At 36.8% G+C, this 20,368-nt stretch overlaps 1 protein-coding gene across 1 annotated transcript; it reads right to left on the bottom strand.

The window, feature by feature from the left end:
• Positions 1-2,155: 2,155 nt before the first annotated feature.
• Positions 2,156-5,156, bottom strand: LOC127871104 (uncharacterized). Its single transcript, XM_052413789.1, has 3 exons — positions 4,933-5,156; positions 3,942-4,157; positions 2,156-2,967 (listed from the first exon to the last, which is right to left on the bottom strand). The coding sequence occupies exons 1-3, from the start codon at positions 5,149-5,151 to the stop codon at positions 2,722-2,724; spliced, it is 681 nt and encodes a 226-aa protein (XP_052269749.1). The 5' UTR covers positions 5,152-5,156; the 3' UTR covers positions 2,156-2,721.
• Between the last annotated feature and the right edge of the window lie 15,212 nt (positions 5,157-20,368).

The following is a 20,368-nucleotide window of genomic DNA, read 5'->3' as shown; positions in this document are numbered from 1 at the left end:
GTAAATCTCTTTTACAAAGGTATGAGTTGTGTTTGTCAAATATCGTAATATACTAAAAAATAATAAAAAGCTATAAGTGGGGGTTTTATAACTTAAAAAGCATTATGAAAATAGAAATCGTGATTTTGGGCATATATTTTAAACGCAGTCAGCCGCCATATACGCCTCTCCCCCTTCCTCTCCATAATTGGTTCATAATTTGAAAAGGACCCGTAATATTTTTATGTTTTTTCTCCATTTCTTACAACAAAATAAAAAAAAATCCCGTTTGTGTTCATTTGCGAACGCAGAAAATCAACACAAAGCAATTGCTAACAGAACATCATTCGCGGCGATAAAAAAGTCGATAGCACATGGTGCTAATGTACGCCTGTCAGGGAGCCTGTCTCGGAACAAGTGCCCAAGTCAGTCTCGTTAGCAGCAACACAAACAACCGAGAACAACAACATGCTGTAAATAACAACGAAAAACCTTCACTACATGGCACATAGACTGAGACGTAGGATTGCTTGCTCCAAACCAAATGTTATCTGCTAACGTGTTTATTAGCGCTTTTTACGCCTGTCTGTGGAAACAATACTTGGTTTGACGCACGGACGAAATATATATATGTATATGGAATGTTTGTGAAGACAATTTCAAAGTTCTTTTATGTATTTATACTATTCTGGTTAAAAACTCCGATGGTGGGTTTACATTTAGAGTAAAATATCAATATGGAAATACAACATTAACAAAGATATATTCCAGCACAACGTTGTAACCAAAGTGTGCATCTGACGAGTTGTTCATTTGCTTATGCCAAATACCGAAGTCATCATACTATTGACCATATTCAGTTTGCTAGTTTCTTATGACTTGCTGCTAGTAACACCTACTCGACATGTTTTGTAATATCAACAGTAACCTGAAAACTCTCACAAACGTGTAACTTGATCAAACACAAAAGATCTGTCGACTTTTACAGTTCATACCCATTATCAGCAGGTAGTTTCCACAAACTAGTACCACTGTGTGCGTGCAAGTTGACCTTTGACAACAAGTACCAAGTACATGATTCAAGTCGCTAATGCGGTAAGTACAATTCATTATCAATACTCAAAGGGGATCTCATATATCTCAACGACGTCAGTTCGACCTAAATTGCAAATTCTAATGCATATACATGCACTGTGTAATTCTATGACCAGCTTGAACCTTTATTCAGCCAGTTCATCATTTTCGCATTTTGCAAAAAGTGTCTATTATCTGCTTTCTATTATGTTCTATATTTATGAAAACAAAGATGATTAATTAAATAACTGTACTATTCTCGGTCACAGAGTAGGAACGATTGCCGGATGTGACGTGCTGTCAAACGGTGCCAAGACTCGGCTGCCTGGTGAGCTGTCACTAAACAAAAAGCAAATGGTTCTATAATGACAAATGCCTTTTCATTGATGTGGCATTGGTGCATAAGTTAGCTTTTGGAGTGTAAGGTTCTCCAAAGAGTTTGATCCAGAATTCCAACTAAATTGTTTTGTTTTTTTCAAATTAATGGTCTTTTCACATATATATTGTTAGTCATAAAAAAGTAGTACATTTGAATACAAACTTTTTTCCAAGCAATCTGGAGTTCATCATCTTCTAAAGAATCCAAAATAAAATCATAGCAAAAACACTTTCATGCAATATAAATATTGGACTAACTTACTACTATCGTGCGACATCACTGATGCCTACCAGGGAAAATTGTTTACTACATGTAAGGTGTAAAAAAAGCTGTTTGTTTCTGGTAACCCTCCCCCGCATAATTTTTTTACCCCTCCCCTTATCTTTTTATTGACTTTTTTGGAGGAAAAAATGCCTAAAAATGAGATTGTTTGTGTAAAATCAATCAATAAAAAAAAAAGTTAAAAATACCCCCATACCTATTTAGTTTTTGCAATGTTACCAGAAACAAACAATTGTGTTGGCCTAATTACCAGCAAATTGAAAACAGCACCAGACCACCTTCAAAGGTTGAAACAAATAAAACAATTGCCTGAGCAAAATAATGAACTAACACTACATGTGTATTTTCATTGAGCTAGTGTGACGGTTCTTGCAAGAACATTTAGCAAGAACATTAAATAAAGTAAAAATATATATTGAAGTGTCATTTTCCTATCTTGTTTATTGCATATATGCAACTTTCCACCATGTAATTTTACATGCAACTTTCCACAATGTAACTTTTATAAATGATGATGAGATAAAGTGGTAAAACCTTAGGGAAGGTATGACTTGCAAAGATTACCAAAGAGTGAATTCTGATATCGAGGCTGACATGGATTTCAAACAATGATTAAATATTCAGTTTATCTTAAAACACAACTTGCTTGCATATATTGACCAGTAATTGAAATAAATTGAATATGTTCCTTTTTTTCAAGATGTTTTTAGTAGAAATTGAGTGGTCAACTGAACAAATATGACAAGAACAGAAAAAACAAAACATTATGCCTTTCAACTATTGTACAGGTAAGTGAGATCAGCAATGAAATTGCACAAAGAATGACTAGCCATTCAGAGTCAGTCGAGTAGTGCACAAGTTAGGCTTTCACATTAACATGGGTGAAAGTACAAAATATTGAAAAACCAGAAAAGTATGAAATGGCGGTACTTTCAATAGTAATTACTTAAGAAAAGTAAAAAAATTGCCTTTCAAAAAACCTGAACTTCAGGCATGTCTGAAAACTTTCACCCAAGCATTAAGGCCTCCTCGATCAGCTCCAGGCTCACGATATCCGGCCCTTGCGAAGTTATGTGCACTTGCAAGCCTGCTGCAGATGCCTCCTCAATGTCTTCGTCCCCAACTAACCCCTGCATCATGACCACAGGCACTTTCACTTCAGTGTCATCATCCAATAGGAGATCGACTGTAGCACCGTCGACACAAGCGCCAACAACAACCACATCGCGTTCAGACACTGGCACTTCAGTTTTCTGAAGGATATAAATGCATCATGGATGTAATTGTATTGCATACAAGTACAATTCCTATAACTCAGTTCATTGACAAGATAAGATATATTGCAGTTTCTTGTTGAATTGGTGAAACCTGGGTCAGGCCAATTTTAATCCCAGGGGCATTATTTGAACAATATTTGTTGGGAATCACTAGATGATGCCTTTAAAAAAATATGAAAGATTTGGCCTCTTGCTTTCAGTCATTTTGTAAGCTTTCCCTATTGTAATTCATTTTTAAAACTATGGGTCTCTGGGATGGGGCCAATTGACGTATCGTGACGCTACGCGCACTGTGTTTTTAGGGAGACTACTCTAACGTTATTGTCTGAGCAGGAAAACAGTACGGCAGATTTTTGTAAATTGTGCTTAGAGACAGGGGAGGTAATAGAAACACTCGCCCGCGAAAATACTAAAATACCCAAAAAGAACAAAAACCAACCTTGTTTCAGTGAACAAGCCCTCCTAATTTGAGAAATTAAATGTATTATGAATACTCTTCAAGGGTAAAAAGGTGCGAATGTCGGACCAGCAGCGCCGGGCTGAAGACTATCGATTTTTTTCATTGGCTGATTAATGGCTGATTAAGCACAGTGCGCGTATATCGCGATACGTCAATTGTGACCACGGGATGATGCCACTTTTTGCAATACGGTTGTTTGCTAAGCAACTTTTAGCGCTAAACAAAATCCTGACCAAAATTAAGGCATACTTTGATTATATATTGAAAGATGGACTGGTTGGTGGTGTTGGTTATGTTAGCTCCATGTGGAATGAATAAATGATACCTAATTTTATTCATTTAAGTAAATGCCTTTACAGTTGCTAAGGAATAAATCTGAGGAAAGCTGTCCAACAAAGACAATGAATGACAATAACTTGAACAGAGATTATCATGATATCCCTATGTTCAATCTTGATTAAACTTGAAAACAAGCAGGATGTTAAATTACCTCAATTTTCGTTCTAGCAGTAGTGGACAGGCTTGTTGAACCATTGTAATGGTTGACTATGACGTCTGTGACACGGATGTAGTCACCTGGCCTCACATCTGCAGCGGCAGCGGCCCTCCACAGTGTGACATTGCAGTTGGAGGTGGAGTCTTCCACCTTCACCACCTTGATGGTGACCTCTTCATCATTGATCCGAACGGTCCGGGGTGCTTCCTCCTAAAACAGCATAGTAGCAATAAATAAGAAACCTGAGGGGCCAGTTATGTTTATATTAGTTTATATAATACAGGTTACCTGAGAGGAAAGAGGACCTCCAAAAGATGCTACAAAAAAAAAATGAAAATTATAGGACTTCGGCCTATGAAAAAATTGTTAAATTGACATTATTGAAACTCCTGTATGTACCCCCATGACCTAATTAACTAATCAACAGACCAGAACAACCTTAAGGAGAGTTCTAAGCAAGGAATATTCCTATGAAGTTTTATCAATTTTTTGCCAAGCCATTTAGGAAGGGAAGCCGTTCAAAGAAATTGTTGAGGACGACAGATGACAATGACGGACACCATACTTGTTCACTTAGGCTTGGAAACTAGGACGACAGATAACAATGACGGACACCATACTTGTTCACTTAGGCTTGGAAACTATCGGCTCTGTGTGGATTTTCACTGTGCGGGCAAAATCCTGAAATCAGCTTATCTGGGCAAAGGATAATGTTTCTTATAACCCTGAATGACTTGCTAAAACCAAGGTTTTCCCAGTATTACCTGCAGAGCCAGGAAGTACAACTAAAACCTATATTTTGTAAGGAAGTTCTTATTTGGATATTCAATTAATGAAATATTGCAGAGATTCGATGTTTGTATTAAATATCAACAACTGTATAGTCAAGGTACAATTTCTTGTACAAATGTATTCAAATACAAGACATAAATGTAATACCATACAGCCTGAGTTAAAACGCAAAGTATTGTTGGGAGTGTTATACCTGAACAATCTTCCCCACCACGCTGTTTTTCTGTTTTGATGGAGATGATAGTGCCGTTGCTATTGGCACATCTGCTGCCGGCAGAGGGTTGAGAAGGGTGGTCCCCTCGTCCGTGTGGCTGGCTGGGTGGCTTACAGCAGCCGTTGCAAATACCTTCGACTTTTCTGTCATAACGATATACGGTTGTCGTGCATCGGTCTTCCGGATGACTTCTCTCATCGCTATGGATGATCCAACCTGGACAACAGACACATGTTAATTTTAGTTACGCCAATAAAAGATAGGGTTGATAAGTTGAAATTTTTAAGATAAAGCTTAATTTACAAACAAATTGCAATCTGTTTGTGTAGCAAACAATTCAAAGACATTACTAATAATTGTAGTCTCTGGTATTGCGTGTCCAAATTAAATTTACGATAAGACCTTCAACAAATCTGATATTTATAATAACTAAGGTCAATATCCTCAAAGGAATGTAACTTAGGCGTTAACAAGTGTTTGTCACAGAACGTTGCAATGTCGCCAAAATGGCATTGTCACAAAATCCACTTGTCAAATTTTGTCTTCTTCTATGCAAGTAGTATCGATGCCAGATTAAACAGTTCAAACTAGTAACTTGGCCATTTCAAAATGAGTCCAAGTCCAAAATGAGGTCAATTCAAGTTCAAATGAGGTCATGTGATGTGGGTATGTGATAAGCGATCCAATACAACATCACTGCAAGTATCAAAGCTTTGGGTTAACCGAGAATGTGGCCACTTTGAACCAAGCGAAACTGTACATTGGAGAAATATTTTTACAAAAATATACAGATAGGCAAACAAACATGACTAACAAAATGAAATAAAAAACGAAACCATTTTTTTGGCCTGAGCAATCTTTTGTTAACTACATGATCAAGAAACGGACAGAATGCAAGATGACTCCCAACAATGAAACAAACCATGGCAAACTTATGCTTGGCGTGGTTACAAATAAGGTAGTTGACATACCTTGAGCCGTCCAAACAGGTTGGACGCATAGCAGACCACTCCAACCACTTTACAGCCGTCGCTGACGGCACACGCCAACAACTTTCGCTCTGTGCCATCCTTCCCTCTGAATGTGGACGGCTCTTCATCCACCGCCACAATGCACACCCTCATAGGTGTCTTGTATGGGCCAGACGCCCGATTTCCAAAAGCTAGTCCAATAGACATCTGCAAATAATAATAATAGTATAAAGATCCATAAATCAGAGTGCATTGGCACTGTTACTCACAAAAACAAATATTCAAACAAGAAATATTTAGCAACAAGACTTTTAAAATATACACACGTTATCTATCAGGGCAAATGCATGATATACAATAAAAAAACAAAATACATGTAGTTATTTGTACAATTCCAGTTGGTATAGAAAACAAAAACCAATATATACAACAATATACAAAATGTGTTAAGATTTGGCTAGCGCTGCTGCATGGTTCTATACTTCACTCTGTGTAAATGCAAGATATAACGGCTTATGATCAGAGTAGTAGGTCTCCAACACGCCAAAGTCCTTCAAGCAACTTTCTTGCAAACTGGTGTAAATGTGATCAAGACAGCTGCCATATTCGGTTGTTGGAGAATCAATCAGCTGCTTCAAACCAAGAACTTCACTAAAAAGTTTCGCAATCCTTCCACGGTCTGGATAATTGAAATTGAAATCACCCATTAACACAAGCTTCATGTTATCATTAAGGAAGTCACAAAAAAGTGCTGATGCCCTGTCTCCAAACACAGATAAGAAGTCTGAAAAATTTGCAATAGAGGCAATGTTTGGTGGACAGTACACACAACATAGTAAAATGTCATTTGGCAAGTACAAAACAGCACACTCTATACCTGATATTGTTTTGAATGAGGAGTGACTAACTTCAACACCCTGTCTATAGTAAACAGCAAGACCATGTGCAGACTCACCATGGTCTGAAGACAAAACATCAAACCCATCAATTTCAAAATTCTCACCAAGTTCACCAGAAAGCCTGGTTTCGACAAATCCAACTATATCCGCACACAACATGTTATGCTCTTGTTTCACATCACCAATGTGCTTTCTTAAAGATCTACAGTTTTGGAAACAGACTTTCATTACACTGTCACCGTAAGAATGCAAATCTGGCAAAGACTCCACTATCTGCTTCTGTGTCCTAAGTCTGACCATCTCTGCTTCAACAGCAGTGGAAATGCTGATTTTCTTCCAATTTGATTCCAATATATGGATGCCTGATAGACTACTCATTCTACTAAGGCCAACATAGTGGATATGATCTATTTTTCGTTTGCCAAAATGCAAAACTCCACTCTTGATGGTAGAGCCCTGCGCCTTGTGGATTGTTTTGCCTGCAGACAAATACAATGGAAACTGGCGACGAATGATAAGGTATGTTTTGTAATGCCGGAAAGCAAAGTTTCGACATACCTCAAGTACTGGTGTCCATGCCAAAGGGATTGCACTGGTATACAAATGCTTGTACTTGACACGCCACTTTTTGCCAATAGTCGGATCATCAAACTCAACCCAGACAATACTGCACCTTGATGAATTTTCAACCCTGAAGTCAAATTGCTTTATCAAGCCAGATGCACCATTTGTAAGACCATCAGCAGTGTCTATATTTGAGCATAACTCAGCTGGCATACCAACCCCAAGTTCAAGGTTTTGATGAAGGCCCATTGTTTTTGATGGGTCCCCTGGTATCTTTGAAAGGATGCTAGCATGCAATGCATTACCTATATTTCCAGAAACAGTGTCAATTGCCTTTATTGTAAAAATATCTGAGGCAGGCATACTGCCTAGGACAGTGCTATTGTGGGCATTCACATCAGCTCTTGTGCAAAACAAATGTGGAAGATGGTCTTTGTCATGATCACTCAAAGCCAAGTTCTGAACTTGCCTCTTTTCAAGTACAGCTAAATCGTCTGTTGTATGATTCCCTTCCCGCAGCCTATTAAGAAGCAGTGCAAATTCACGATCATCTTTTTGCCTCATAATCTCTTTTAATTCAAAAAACTCGAAAAGGTCTACCCACAAGTTTGTTCCCATACATTGCATTTGTGGCGTTTTGTAGACTTGTGAAAAAACCCAAGCATCCTGTACAGGTCTCAACTGAAACAAATCACCAACTGCAAGGACACTAACACTCCCAAAAGGACGAGCACATCCTTGCACTTCTTGCAATCTTAAGTTGATGAAATTTAACATTTCCCGACCTACCATGGAGATTTCATCAATGATGACAACTTTCAAAGCCTGATAGCGAGAGCGCATTGTATTCAATTGCTGCATATCAAGTGGTCTGAACTGAAAACCTTGTGAAGCTGGTATGCAAAAAGCAGAATGTATTGTGCTGCCGCCAATATTGTGTGCGGCTTTTCCTGTGGGGGCACACAACAGCACTTTTACAGTATCTGGACCCTCATCATGATTGTGATTGTAATACTTCACAAGAGCCTGGTTGATGGAACGAATGACAACGGACTTGCCACAGCCAGCACCTCCGGACAAGAAAGTGTAAAACGGTAATGAATTGGATTTGACTTTGTGCAGGATATGGTAAAAAAAACGTTTTTGTTCACAATTCAATTTGCGAACATTCTCCAAAAACCTTTCATTGTCCATTTCTTGTTGAGGCAACACTCCACTACAAGCATGTTTTCTGCTTATGCCTAAATCTTCACCAAGATCATAATTCTCGACTGCTGCAGAAGGCCCAGGATCAAAACAACCATGCATTTCGGATCTCAACAAGGTCTCTTCTTGATCGATCATCTCCTGGTGATGTGCCTCGGGATGAACTGCAGAATACAATTGCTCAGACTCCAGATCTTCACTTATGCTCTCATAGAAGCTTTCGTCGTTTTTCTCATACTTTGATTGATTGCTTTTTATTTCGTCTGACTTGGCATCAAAGCTCTCTTCAAATGACTGGTATGTCCCTAGTAGATCAGTTTCATCATCCCGCCAATGTGAATACAGCATGATCTTTTCCCGGTAATGTTCTTCCGCATCTTGACTTAACGGTGTGACGTGGCTGTATAAGACCTTTTGACGCTTTCTCTTTCTCAATTGAACCCCACAGGCAAATTGTATAACATCCAAGTGTACTTCTTCATCAGCGACATCCAATTCATCAACTGTGTCATGTTCATATTCTGTTTCAAGCAATTCTTGACCATCATCACGAGATATAGGCATTTTTTCTTTAGTGTTTGGACATAGCTGATACCAAGATGCAAAATCAGCATAACACAAAAGCTCTATAACCTTTGGCCTTCTTTTGTACCTTTTCAAGACACTGTCCATTTCCACGTTTTTGGAATTTGCTGGTAGTTCTTTCAGAGCAGACAAAGGTTTTATAAGAGCTGTTCTATCGTTTGTCTTCTTTGTATCAATGAACACCACTTCCCTTGAACACCTACGTAGTGGCATTTGAAGGACCAGATATACAGCCTCCTGTGCTCCTATTTCAACACTAGACAAAAACTGATTGCCAATTCTCCTAACCTGTTGTCTAACATCACTATCAATCCTTTGGGCCTCACTGCATGCATCACTGAGAAGGTTAGAAAGACCTCTCTGCTCTTTTGAAATGTATGAAACAATGTATGAAACACATGAAAATGGATCAAGGATATACTGGATATCCATGTTGGCCTGCCAACTTTTCAACAGTACGCAATTATAGTTATTCACTCTATTCTCAGAGACAGAGCGTTTCAAAAATACCTTTGCCCGAGTCAAAGACGATCGTATTACTCGAAGGTATGTGTCGTAATCAATACCAAGCTTTCCAAGAAAATCATCGAACGACAAAGCATCACCTGCAGCCTGTTTATCATTCAGAACAGTCAACACCTGTTCATACATACCAGCATTTTCAACACTCCCTTCAGAAGCTATCAACGGCTGTAGAACAATAGTCTCTGGCATAGGAGGAATCGGGAAGTTAAAGCGACAGAGGCTTTTGCCATTTTTCCTGCAAGTTGGGGCATGCCTGTGGGTCTGGTAATTTATCAATTCAGGCATGGTATCATCTTTACAGCATGAAACATATTTGTCAACAAATGCAGCTATTGTTGTATCAGAAGATACTCCATGTACAGGTGCACCGTTAACCCAGATCACCATATGAATATGCGGGGACCCACGCTGCTGAAATTCAACTCTGTAGAAAAAGTCAAGTATTTCACCGATAGGCTGCGATTTGTGGTGAAGAACATGCTTCAGGAAGTTCTGAACCCTGTGGTCAAAATATCTAGCACATGTTACAGGATCAGATTTAATCAACAGGCATTTGTCAGACCAAGTCAGGTTATCTATTTGCTCTGTGGAAAGCTCTTTTCCTTGCACCAGCATCGCCAGTGACCTCAACAAAGCCACCCATTTGGTTTCAGCTGCCGAAAAAGAACAAAACCAGGTTGGAATGCCAAGCTGACGAATCATAGCAAACACATCACGCTTAGATGCTTCCCAGTAAGGTGGTGAGCCACGAAGTGTGCGAAGTACTCGGTAGCCATCATTTTGCATAGTAAGTTTTTCAACAAAACCAGGACTAAGAATATCACCAGCAGTGAAAGTTGCACCCTTTGTTTTACATTTCCTCACTGCAAGAGAAACCTTGTCTCTGATCTGTTTTATTTGTAGCCGCTTCAATTTGAAAAATATGTTTGGCACACACAATGCAACACGCCTATCAACATTACGGAGTTCCCATTTGCAGATTTCACTATAATGCAGAGGCACAAAACGATCATCATTCGTTACTCTAGCATTGCTGCAAAATATGACAGGAAAAGAAAGTGCCTCAGAATGTATGTCCTGAAATATACTGATTGGAGAATTTGCTTCACCTGGGGCTACTGACAAGACCTGATTAAACTCGCGAAAGTCCATCGCTTGCAGGCATGTATCGAGATTACCAGTAAGTCTGTCTCTGCAGCTGTCATCCTCAGTCCAACCATCACCTGTTTCATTGGTACTAGCACTTCCATCATCTTCCAATTGTTCATTCAAGGCTGGTATTTCATGTGGAAATTGTAGCCAATTTTCATTGACAACTATCCCTTCATTTCGGAACAGTACACTGTTTTCAATTAACCATCTCGCAGCATTGAATACTTTATTTGGGCGAATGTTTTCAAAAGCAACATGATGCTTGTACGACAATTTGCGCTTTAGTTTCAACATAATTGTTTCATTTTCATTAAGCATTCTTGGCAAAGATTTAATTGTGTTGTTGACATCAGCAGGTACATTAACAATATTACCTTTCAGATTGATTTGTCCGCCCCTAGGCATCTCCCTTAGCTGCATAAATGGTAGCCTTGGACAAACCAATCTTTCCTCTAAGTTCGAAAGGTCCAACTCTGTTGGTTTATCAGGAAATTTGAGGCCATTATGTACCCAAAATTTAGGTATTTTCTGATGACTAGCAGCCGCAAAACAGGCTTGACAAATCCATTCAAACCCGTCTACACTTTTCAAGTTAGTAAGATAACGAGTAATTGTAGCTTTTTTGTCATGTTGCAACTTATCTACTGATTTCATGCTATGAGAAAAGAATGTCTGAGTACAACAGGTACAAACATAATTGGGCCCACTTGAAACAAGCGCTGTGAAACATGCAATCAGTTCCTCCTGTGAATAGTTAGAACCAGCCAACACACCAGGTGACTTGTCAACATGCAAGTCATCAACAAGAACTCTCAAATTTCTGCCTTCTAGTAAGTTTTGTATTCCCGAACCCGGAGTTACTTCAGAGCAACCACTTGAATCATGCCGATCATCAACAACATTCCTGAAGGACTTCCCATCCATCAGTTTAAGCATCTTTGCATGAAAAATCCTATCCTGCTTAGCGACTCTCTTCTGAACTCTCTTGACAGTAAACCCCTGCCGCCTGTCAAGAATTTCTATGCTAAATGGGGTAAAGCGGTACCTCGTTGGGAATTCAAATGTGTGCAGATCAAACTGCATACTGTCTGTGTTTGAGTTAACAGAACTGGCCAATGATTGAAGAAAAAGACATAGTTCATCAACTGATTTAACGACCCCAAGAACACACTTTCCATCTGGGTCACTCATTCCATTGCTTCCACGTGCATGACTGTCAAATACATAGAAGTGAACCCCATCAGAATAAATGCCAACTGACATACCACTGAATACAATGATAATTTTTTTTCCATTTATGTCGAGCTTCAAGGCATGCCTCTCTAAAGGCATATCCAAGTGTATGGTTGGTGTGTACATTGGAGAGAGAGTTACCTTGTATGAAACCAGATTTGACACCCTCGTGTACTACATACCAGGTTTTACTTTTGTAAACCAAACGACATGGCAAATTTTCTGGATCAATCAACCCTGAGGTGCATGTTGCCTCACACAAAGCAGAGCACATGTGACTACCAGCAAAGAGAATATCATTTAGACAGCTAGTTTGCATGCTCACTGGATTGGTTTGACATGCAGTTATCAAATACATCAAACAACTGGTGACACACTGCTTGCCCCTTGCTTCAACTGGTAAACATTCTGCAGACTGACTAAAGTCGGCACAGCACAAAAGTGCAAATGCCATTTTTCATGGGTTTGTAGGCTATGCGTAATAGCTAAAGTCGTAATGTTAATGAATATTTTTTTTTAATATATCAACAGGTAATTTCAACACCATTAAACAGTTGATTGATTGTCATGAATATCACAATGGTTGATATCATTAATCTCAAATTAACTTTCAACAGCTAAATGTCAACAATGGCTCAGAAATTAGACACAACTATTAACTGTTTGCTTGTTTCTTAAGAGGTTTTGTTTGTTTTTTAAGTGATTAGTTACGTCCAAGATTCACAGTTTTCAAGTGCAATGTGTACATTTCATGTCCTTGATTTTCAAGTAAATTTCATGTCAATGATTTTCAAGTAAATTTTATGTCAATGATATTACAGTCCATTTCATCTCCATGATTAGCAAGAAAAATTTGTGTCCATGATTTTCAAGTAGATTTCATATCCATGATATTCAAGTGTATTTCATCTCCATGATTCTCAGGTAAATTTCATATCCATGATTCTCAATTGTATTTCATCTCCAAGATTCTCAAGTGTATTTCATGCCCATGATTCTCAAGTGTATTTCAAGTGTATTTCATGTCCATGATTCTCAAGTGTATTTCATGTCCATGATTTCTCAAATAAAGTTGAACTTCATGATTCTCAAGACCAGATAACATTTCAAATACATGAAGTACATTCTAGATGTATCAAAAGTTTTGTATTGATAATGGAACCGTCTGGGTTGAACAATCTTGCCAATAGCCAGTAGATTTGAAATAGGCCGAATTCTTAGAAAAAACGACTATGTTTCAAAAGGAAGGCAAAATTAGCAAAAGGGGTACAACTCAAGAAATATTCAAATACAGGTAACAACAAACTGATGGAAACAAAACTGTTTTGTAAAAAACATCATTTCAAATATTTCCAAATTAAACTATCATAAAACACATCAGTGAAGTGATATTAAACTGGAAAAACAGTAACTGAAGGCCTAAGAAGCAGTAATTGCCAGAATTACCCAACAACAAGTAGATGCAGCTTTGACAGTTTGAGAATACTTCCCGAAGCAGGAATCAAATTACCAACCTGACCGTGGCTTAATTCAAAGTTTCCGATTACAAGAAACTTGAACTTGTTCAGTTTATCCGCAGCAAATATTTTCCTACATAATAAATTGCATCAGGTTGGAACAGGAGCTGTTAGCTTTAACAATGTTGGGGAAAATTACCGCACTGCATCACTAAAACCAGACTGTGACAACAAAGAGAGTAACTGAATGTGCAACTTGCTTGTCATGAAGGCAAGTTTAGTCGCGGACAGGAATTGATATCGCAAGCTGGCTGAGACTTAATTAAACATTATTGCAAGTCTCTGATTGAAGCAAAAGTTAATTGGTCAAATTCGCTGGAAGCAGTATTTTTCTTACATAAGTTCAGCTGCATTAGTTCACAACAAAGGCTTTAACAATTTTGGGAGTATTTGGGGGAAATTCAGTGAACAAGTGTGCACCCTTACAAGCAAGTCAGCGTCAAATTCTGTGCAATAACTCCTGGTCTCCAGATGAGCTTCAAATGAAAAATGGGGAAACGCAAACATGCAACTTGTTTCACATTTTTATTTCATCTTTATCAAATAATATAGAATATTCGTGGCAGATGTTACACCGGATCTCAGCTCAGTTATATTTAGCCTTCGGTTTTCGCCTGAATGATCCGGACTTTTATTGTTTGTTTTTTTAATGCCAAATTGTGGATTCAGCAACTCGTGAGAAAACTCACCAACATTTACATTGTCTCAGTGCAGTGTTGACTCACAAAAATAACGTCACTGTATTGTCAACACAGCCCTTAAATTCCCCAAATGCTTTAAAATATCATTTCATGGTCATCGTCTTTGCCAGGTCACTTCTTCGACAAATAAACGCGAAATGCAGCAACGCTAACGCAAAAGATTAATAAATAGCATGCACAATGTATACAAAACACAATACTCTTCAACTTACGACTAATTGTCACCGCAAAAATACTTACTTTTGACAGGAATGTATTGATTTTTGCTTGATTTCTTTACGACAAGATGGCGTCCTCGGTCTTCAGAAAGCGTGGGTCACGTGATCTTTCGCGGGAAAAAATTCGCGGGAAAGATTCATGCGCATTCGTTGCATTTATCCCTAGAGAGGAACAAATGTTAGATAGACTGAACGTTAAAAAATAATTGGGTTTGTCATTTTGTTACTACATATCCTGAAAAAGAAAAGCTTAGCAAGACATTGTGTACATGTTAACCCCGCACTATTTGACAACCTATTCACCGTTAAATAACGGAAATAGCCGATATGATCGGCTATTTCCGTGCATTTTCAATGCGCATGTACTAACATTTTCACAACACCCAATCAAATTGCGTTAACAGAGAGTTAAGTTCTGCGGCGTAGACAGAAGTGCTCCGAAGTTTGCAGTAATATGCAAATTAGGCTGAAGATTGGCTACTGTGTATTATTGCCGCTTTGCGTCAATAATCCAACAATATCCCGGAATGCATTTGAATATCAACCGTACTTTCGTTTTGACAACTGACGACAGAAATGATTCGATTTACCATGTGAATCTAAATTTAGTTTTAGTGCAGATTCGTTCATACAACACAAAGACACTATTTTGTTTTACGGATCATTTCGGCTTAGAGGACTTAAAGCGTAAAATATGGAATATAATATATATTTTTTATAAACAACTGGTAGCAAGATGAGTTGCAGATAATTGTCCAGTAACCACATTTTAACTAACTCTTTTGACCTGTTAATTCTTTTCAGCTCAATTCAACATTGAAAAATGCCCATAATATCACTTTAACATTTATCAATATAAAGCATTTAATGACAACCTTCAAAACATGCCAAAATCTGTGAAAAGGCCCCTTTTAACTTAAACTGCCCCTGTCGTGTGTAAAATACCCCTCATTTCCGCATGCAAGTTTGCCAGAGGGCATTGACAGTTCAGCTTTAATAACTGGTTTCCTTATATTGCAAACATTCCTGACTATGAAGTTACGTCTCGATACATGTACCTTATATGATAATCATGATATGAACTGGAAAACAAATTCTGCATGAATATTCACAAGGTCAATAACTGTAAAATTATAAAAGTAGGAGTTATGGTCACTGTGCATTAAATTTTAACTAATTTAGACCTTCTTACATATTAAGTTCGCAATTGATACCTTTTATAATGTTCAAGATATTCTCCGAACGCGATACAATTAATAACTCAATAAATGTTGAAGAGCAAGTTATGACTCTTGCGAACTTCACATCCCCTCAATTGGATATTCATACTTAAGAAGTTTTAAGTTCATGTTTTTTTCGTACATATGCTTCGGAAAAAATGTAAGTAATAAAACTAAAAAGGGCAAACGAGAATGTGACGGCAAGAGTAACGGTTGTTTTTAGTGCTCTTCCTCCTGATTAGTTGTACTTACATATTAAGTGTCAAGTTGTCACCTCTTTTGGTTTAGGAGATATACATTTTACAACAACATTCTATAAAACATGCACTTAATTCATTTTTATTAGTTGACATAAGGACATATTTTTTCGTAATTGTTAACTTAGTAAATTGGTATATATAAAATCACAAATGCACAATTTCATATCTAGAGCAACACTATCTGCACATTTTTTCGTTGTTGTTATTTGCAAATGGTAAAGAACGGACAAGTTTTGGACAAGACAGACGGACGGACGTCCATCGCAATACCACTATACCCCTTTGATAAGTATCGCCTTAATTACACAAGGAATAATTCCCATCGGGAAAATAATCTTTTCATAAATGACCGTATGGAAATAAATTTTACCAGGGCAGGTTTCTAACATTGAGTTTGAATAAAAGGTCGGTCTGTAGGTCATCAAAATTAATACGATTTTAGCAGATCATTTGACGGTCTTCTTTACCCAAATCAGTGGGAACAATCGATATAAGATTAGTATAAAAAAAGGCCCAAAAATAATTACTATTGTAAGTCGGGTACTAGACTTAAGTCGAGACTTTTTCTATGGTCCTTAACTTAGACACTGATTATATTTTTTTTTAGTCTTTGGCAGAATCGACATTTTGGTTTAAAAAAACACAGCCAATATACATAGTAACAAGTATGTTTTTGTTGAATGTCCATATCCATTTAAAATTATTAGATACTTTTTTTGTTTAAATGAAAGTGTCTCATGGACCTAAATTAAACATGTATGGTCTTAATTAATTGAAAATGCCTTTTACATTACGTACTACTGCATTAACGTGAAAAACAACCAGTACAACTAAAAACTTCCTTTGAATATTGAAAATACAAATGGAATCAATTATCGATGAAAGATCTGAGGAGAAATGTTAATTGTAATCCGCTTTCAAGGTCTTCTAACCTTTAGTCCGTTTGCCAGACTGATCGCACCGTTCTCTCGTATATTGTTCCAACTTATGTCCAGGCTTCGGAGAGAGATGTTGTTGCCTGAATCAAGAACACATAGTATTTGTTACTTGATTACTACATTTAAAAAACTAACTCTATAGAAATGCAAAAATACATAAAGCGAATAGGGACTTAAACTAAACTGACCCAACACATCCAGCACCTTAGGATTGATTACATTCGCAAAAATATATGCGCCAACGATCATCGAAAATGCAGATGATGATGATGATGATGATTATGATGATGATGATAATGATGCTTATATTGCCATTGTTGTTGTTGTTAATGATGATTAGGATTATCACAAAGTAATTAAAAAATAGAATCACGCGGTTGAATAGTGGTAAATTAATGTTAAAATGAACAATTGATTAAATTACTTGTACATCTATTACGACATTTGTAAAGCTTCTGTTCAAAGTACGAGATAGTCGAATAGATTTCATCAAGCAGAGACTTAATGAAATAAAGACAAGAGAAGCACATAACAACAGTAAAATCTAAATAGATCGCAAAGAAGATGTATTTATTTTCCTCGCAGTTTATAAATCTGCTTACCGAGTGCTTTTCCGATTGCTATGGCAGCAGTGTCACCGATGTAGTTTCCGGAAATATTGAGCTCTTTTATGGAAACGTTATCCTGCAAATGTAAACGCACACGTGCATATGGTCGAACGAATCAAGTCATTAACTGGTTAGTTAAACGCTCTCTCTGCATGTTTTTAATGATATATTATTACACGTTTAATGGGTGTTTTGCATATGTCTTAAGTCTTTTGTTTGATTAAATATGTAACGTGAGAATTTATTTTTCAATTTAAACAAAATTGTTCAGATAAACAATAAGTTCACATTCCTTTTTGTAAATATCTAAAACAAATATAATTTTATAAATTTGCTAAGCTTAATTAATTTAAAGATTTGGAACAACCTTTTTTAAATATAAGCATGTACAACTACAATCAGCCTGACTTCAATGAAAACTAATGTCCTTTATAATAAGTTTTTACATACCCTATGCATGTATTTTTTTTTCTGTACATGCAATTACTATAAATTTAAACTTGTTCATTATTTTTGAATCAGTTCTTTAAATTAATTGTTGCTAGCACTGTCCATACTTCGTTACCCATTTACTTTGAAAAGAAACTACTTCAATAAGTGCGCGAACAAACAATACACATTTCAAAGTAACGTGTTAACTGTATTGTTACCTCAATTATGCCAGCGCAGTACTTTCCACCTTTTTCACCAAAGTTATTCTCTGGAAATTATTAAATATAAACAAATAATACACGATACATAAAAAGCAATTTCTTAATCGATACATTGCAAACGATGTAAAAAAGAATTTTAAACACCTTGTACGAATCTATTTTGAACTTGATACATTGCAGTCTAGTCGCTAATACCGGGAATTATCCATTGCAAAACATATTAAAGGTCAAGGATGATAACATGTACTTTTCTTATTCAAAAATGATGTTATTGTGTCAACTTTTCATCCGACCTTTGAAAAGGAATTCACGAGCAATAGAATAAGTCTTCAACAATTCTCTTATCCCTAAACGCTTGAATGACTCATTCAAGCATTCAATCGTTAACTACGATTTTCATATGTCTAACTAGCGACCAAGACGTCAATGTTATACATAAGCATCAATGTTAAGTCGACTATGATATGATTTTCAAATCTAGATTCAATATCCTCGATACACTCGTTTTTGATTAGATTTGTTTTTTTTGCAAGAAATGAAATTATTCTCGTTACGATAAATACGGTTTTGTGAGACTGAGGCCTAATAAGTGTGAACTGGCTTTACCACTACTACCAGGAAATAGTCCCTCACGCGCAAAAGCAGAATAATAGATAGGTAATTTAGTTATATAAAATTTAATACGGTAACGATTTTTTATATAAACCATTGAAGTCTATACAAACATTATTTACACATGTACTTGTAAAAAATAAATAAATAAAATACGGTATTGTATTGGTTTTGTACAGGTTGTTTTAGAAGATAAATTACGGTAAGGTTTTAGAGGGAAAATGAACGGGGTTTTTGTTTAGGGCTTAGCGCGAAAAAATCACGGTTTTCTCGTTTTGGAGTTTATATGAGTTGCAAATCTATTGATTCGCCATTCGAGGTGGGTATACGTTATGGAGAAGAAAAAATAAAGCGTGATAAATCCGCCCTCACGCCCCTAAGTGAATAATCGGTGAAATTATTATGCGTGTAATATTGCAATGATAAAGGTCAATACATATTTAGTTTATTTTTTAGTCCAGTTGTTTAGTTGATGTGATGTGGGGTCCTAAATTGTACCGATTCCTTTACTGTGAAGTTCAGTGGTTGAATTTTTATTTAAGTCTGAAGCAGCTAAGTTTTCTTGATTATTTTGTTCCATACTTTATTCATAGTGTACGTTAAATGCGACTTTGAATTCCAAGTTATGCATGCTATATTTTATACTCTTACTTCCTAGAGATGATTATAAGTAGTTTTAAATGTCCACCGCATTGAAATTGTTCACATGTCATCATTTTTGTTGTGTTATATTTACCATGTTTAATATAACAAGTTATTCTTTTTTTTCTATATTAAGACGATAATGCGTAGTTTTTCGTTTTGTTATGACTGGTTAGCTATGGATGTCGGTTCAATGTACTTGTTGCAAATATTCGTCATATGCATATATATAATATTCGAATATTTATGATTTAGCTATGCTATTTGGGGGTATCGGGTTGTGGTTGTAGTAGTTTAGTACATGTAGCTAAGAGGGTTTGTCTGTTTTTGTTTATGTCTTGAGTGCGTATATGGTCCTAATGGTGTTTGTTCATTTCCTTAATTTGCGAAGAGAATATGGCCATGTGTTATTTACATGGTTAGCCAAAATTATACTTTATGTTTACGATTTAAAATTAGCTGCTTATGACTGTATAGGTTTCTCGTAAAGTAGAGGTTTCAAGAGGCGATGAAGGAAACTAGACACCGGTCTTGAACCATGGGGACTGATGCGTCGTCCTGCCATTAAAAGAAATAAGAAAGAAAAAATAGCAGTATGGTTGCGTATCCTGCTCGCGGTTAAACCTGGATCTTTCTGACTGCCGATAAATGTTTAACGTGTACATGAAATCATGTGCACTTATCTTGATCGGATGGATAAATCTTGCAAATATCGCCGCTGTTTTAAACAAAAATCATGATTTACTTTGGGTGCTTTTCTTAGAGGCTTCGTTCACTATCGAAACCGTTCAACATTCAATCACCGTTTAAATTAACGTTATAATAAAACATTCTTTTCTGATGGTGAACGTTTTTTTCTATATTAAACAAGATACATATTTTTTTTCAATTAAATTGTTCTGCGCCTTTGT

The sequence above is a fragment of the Dreissena polymorpha genome, chromosome 3 (assembly GCF_020536995.1).
Source record: "Dreissena polymorpha isolate Duluth1 chromosome 3, UMN_Dpol_1.0, whole genome shotgun sequence".
NCBI lineage: Eukaryota > Metazoa > Mollusca > Bivalvia > Myida > Dreissenidae > Dreissena > Dreissena polymorpha.
The sequence above is the reverse complement of the archived record's forward strand: the minus strand, read 5'-3'. Positions and strand labels throughout refer to the sequence as shown.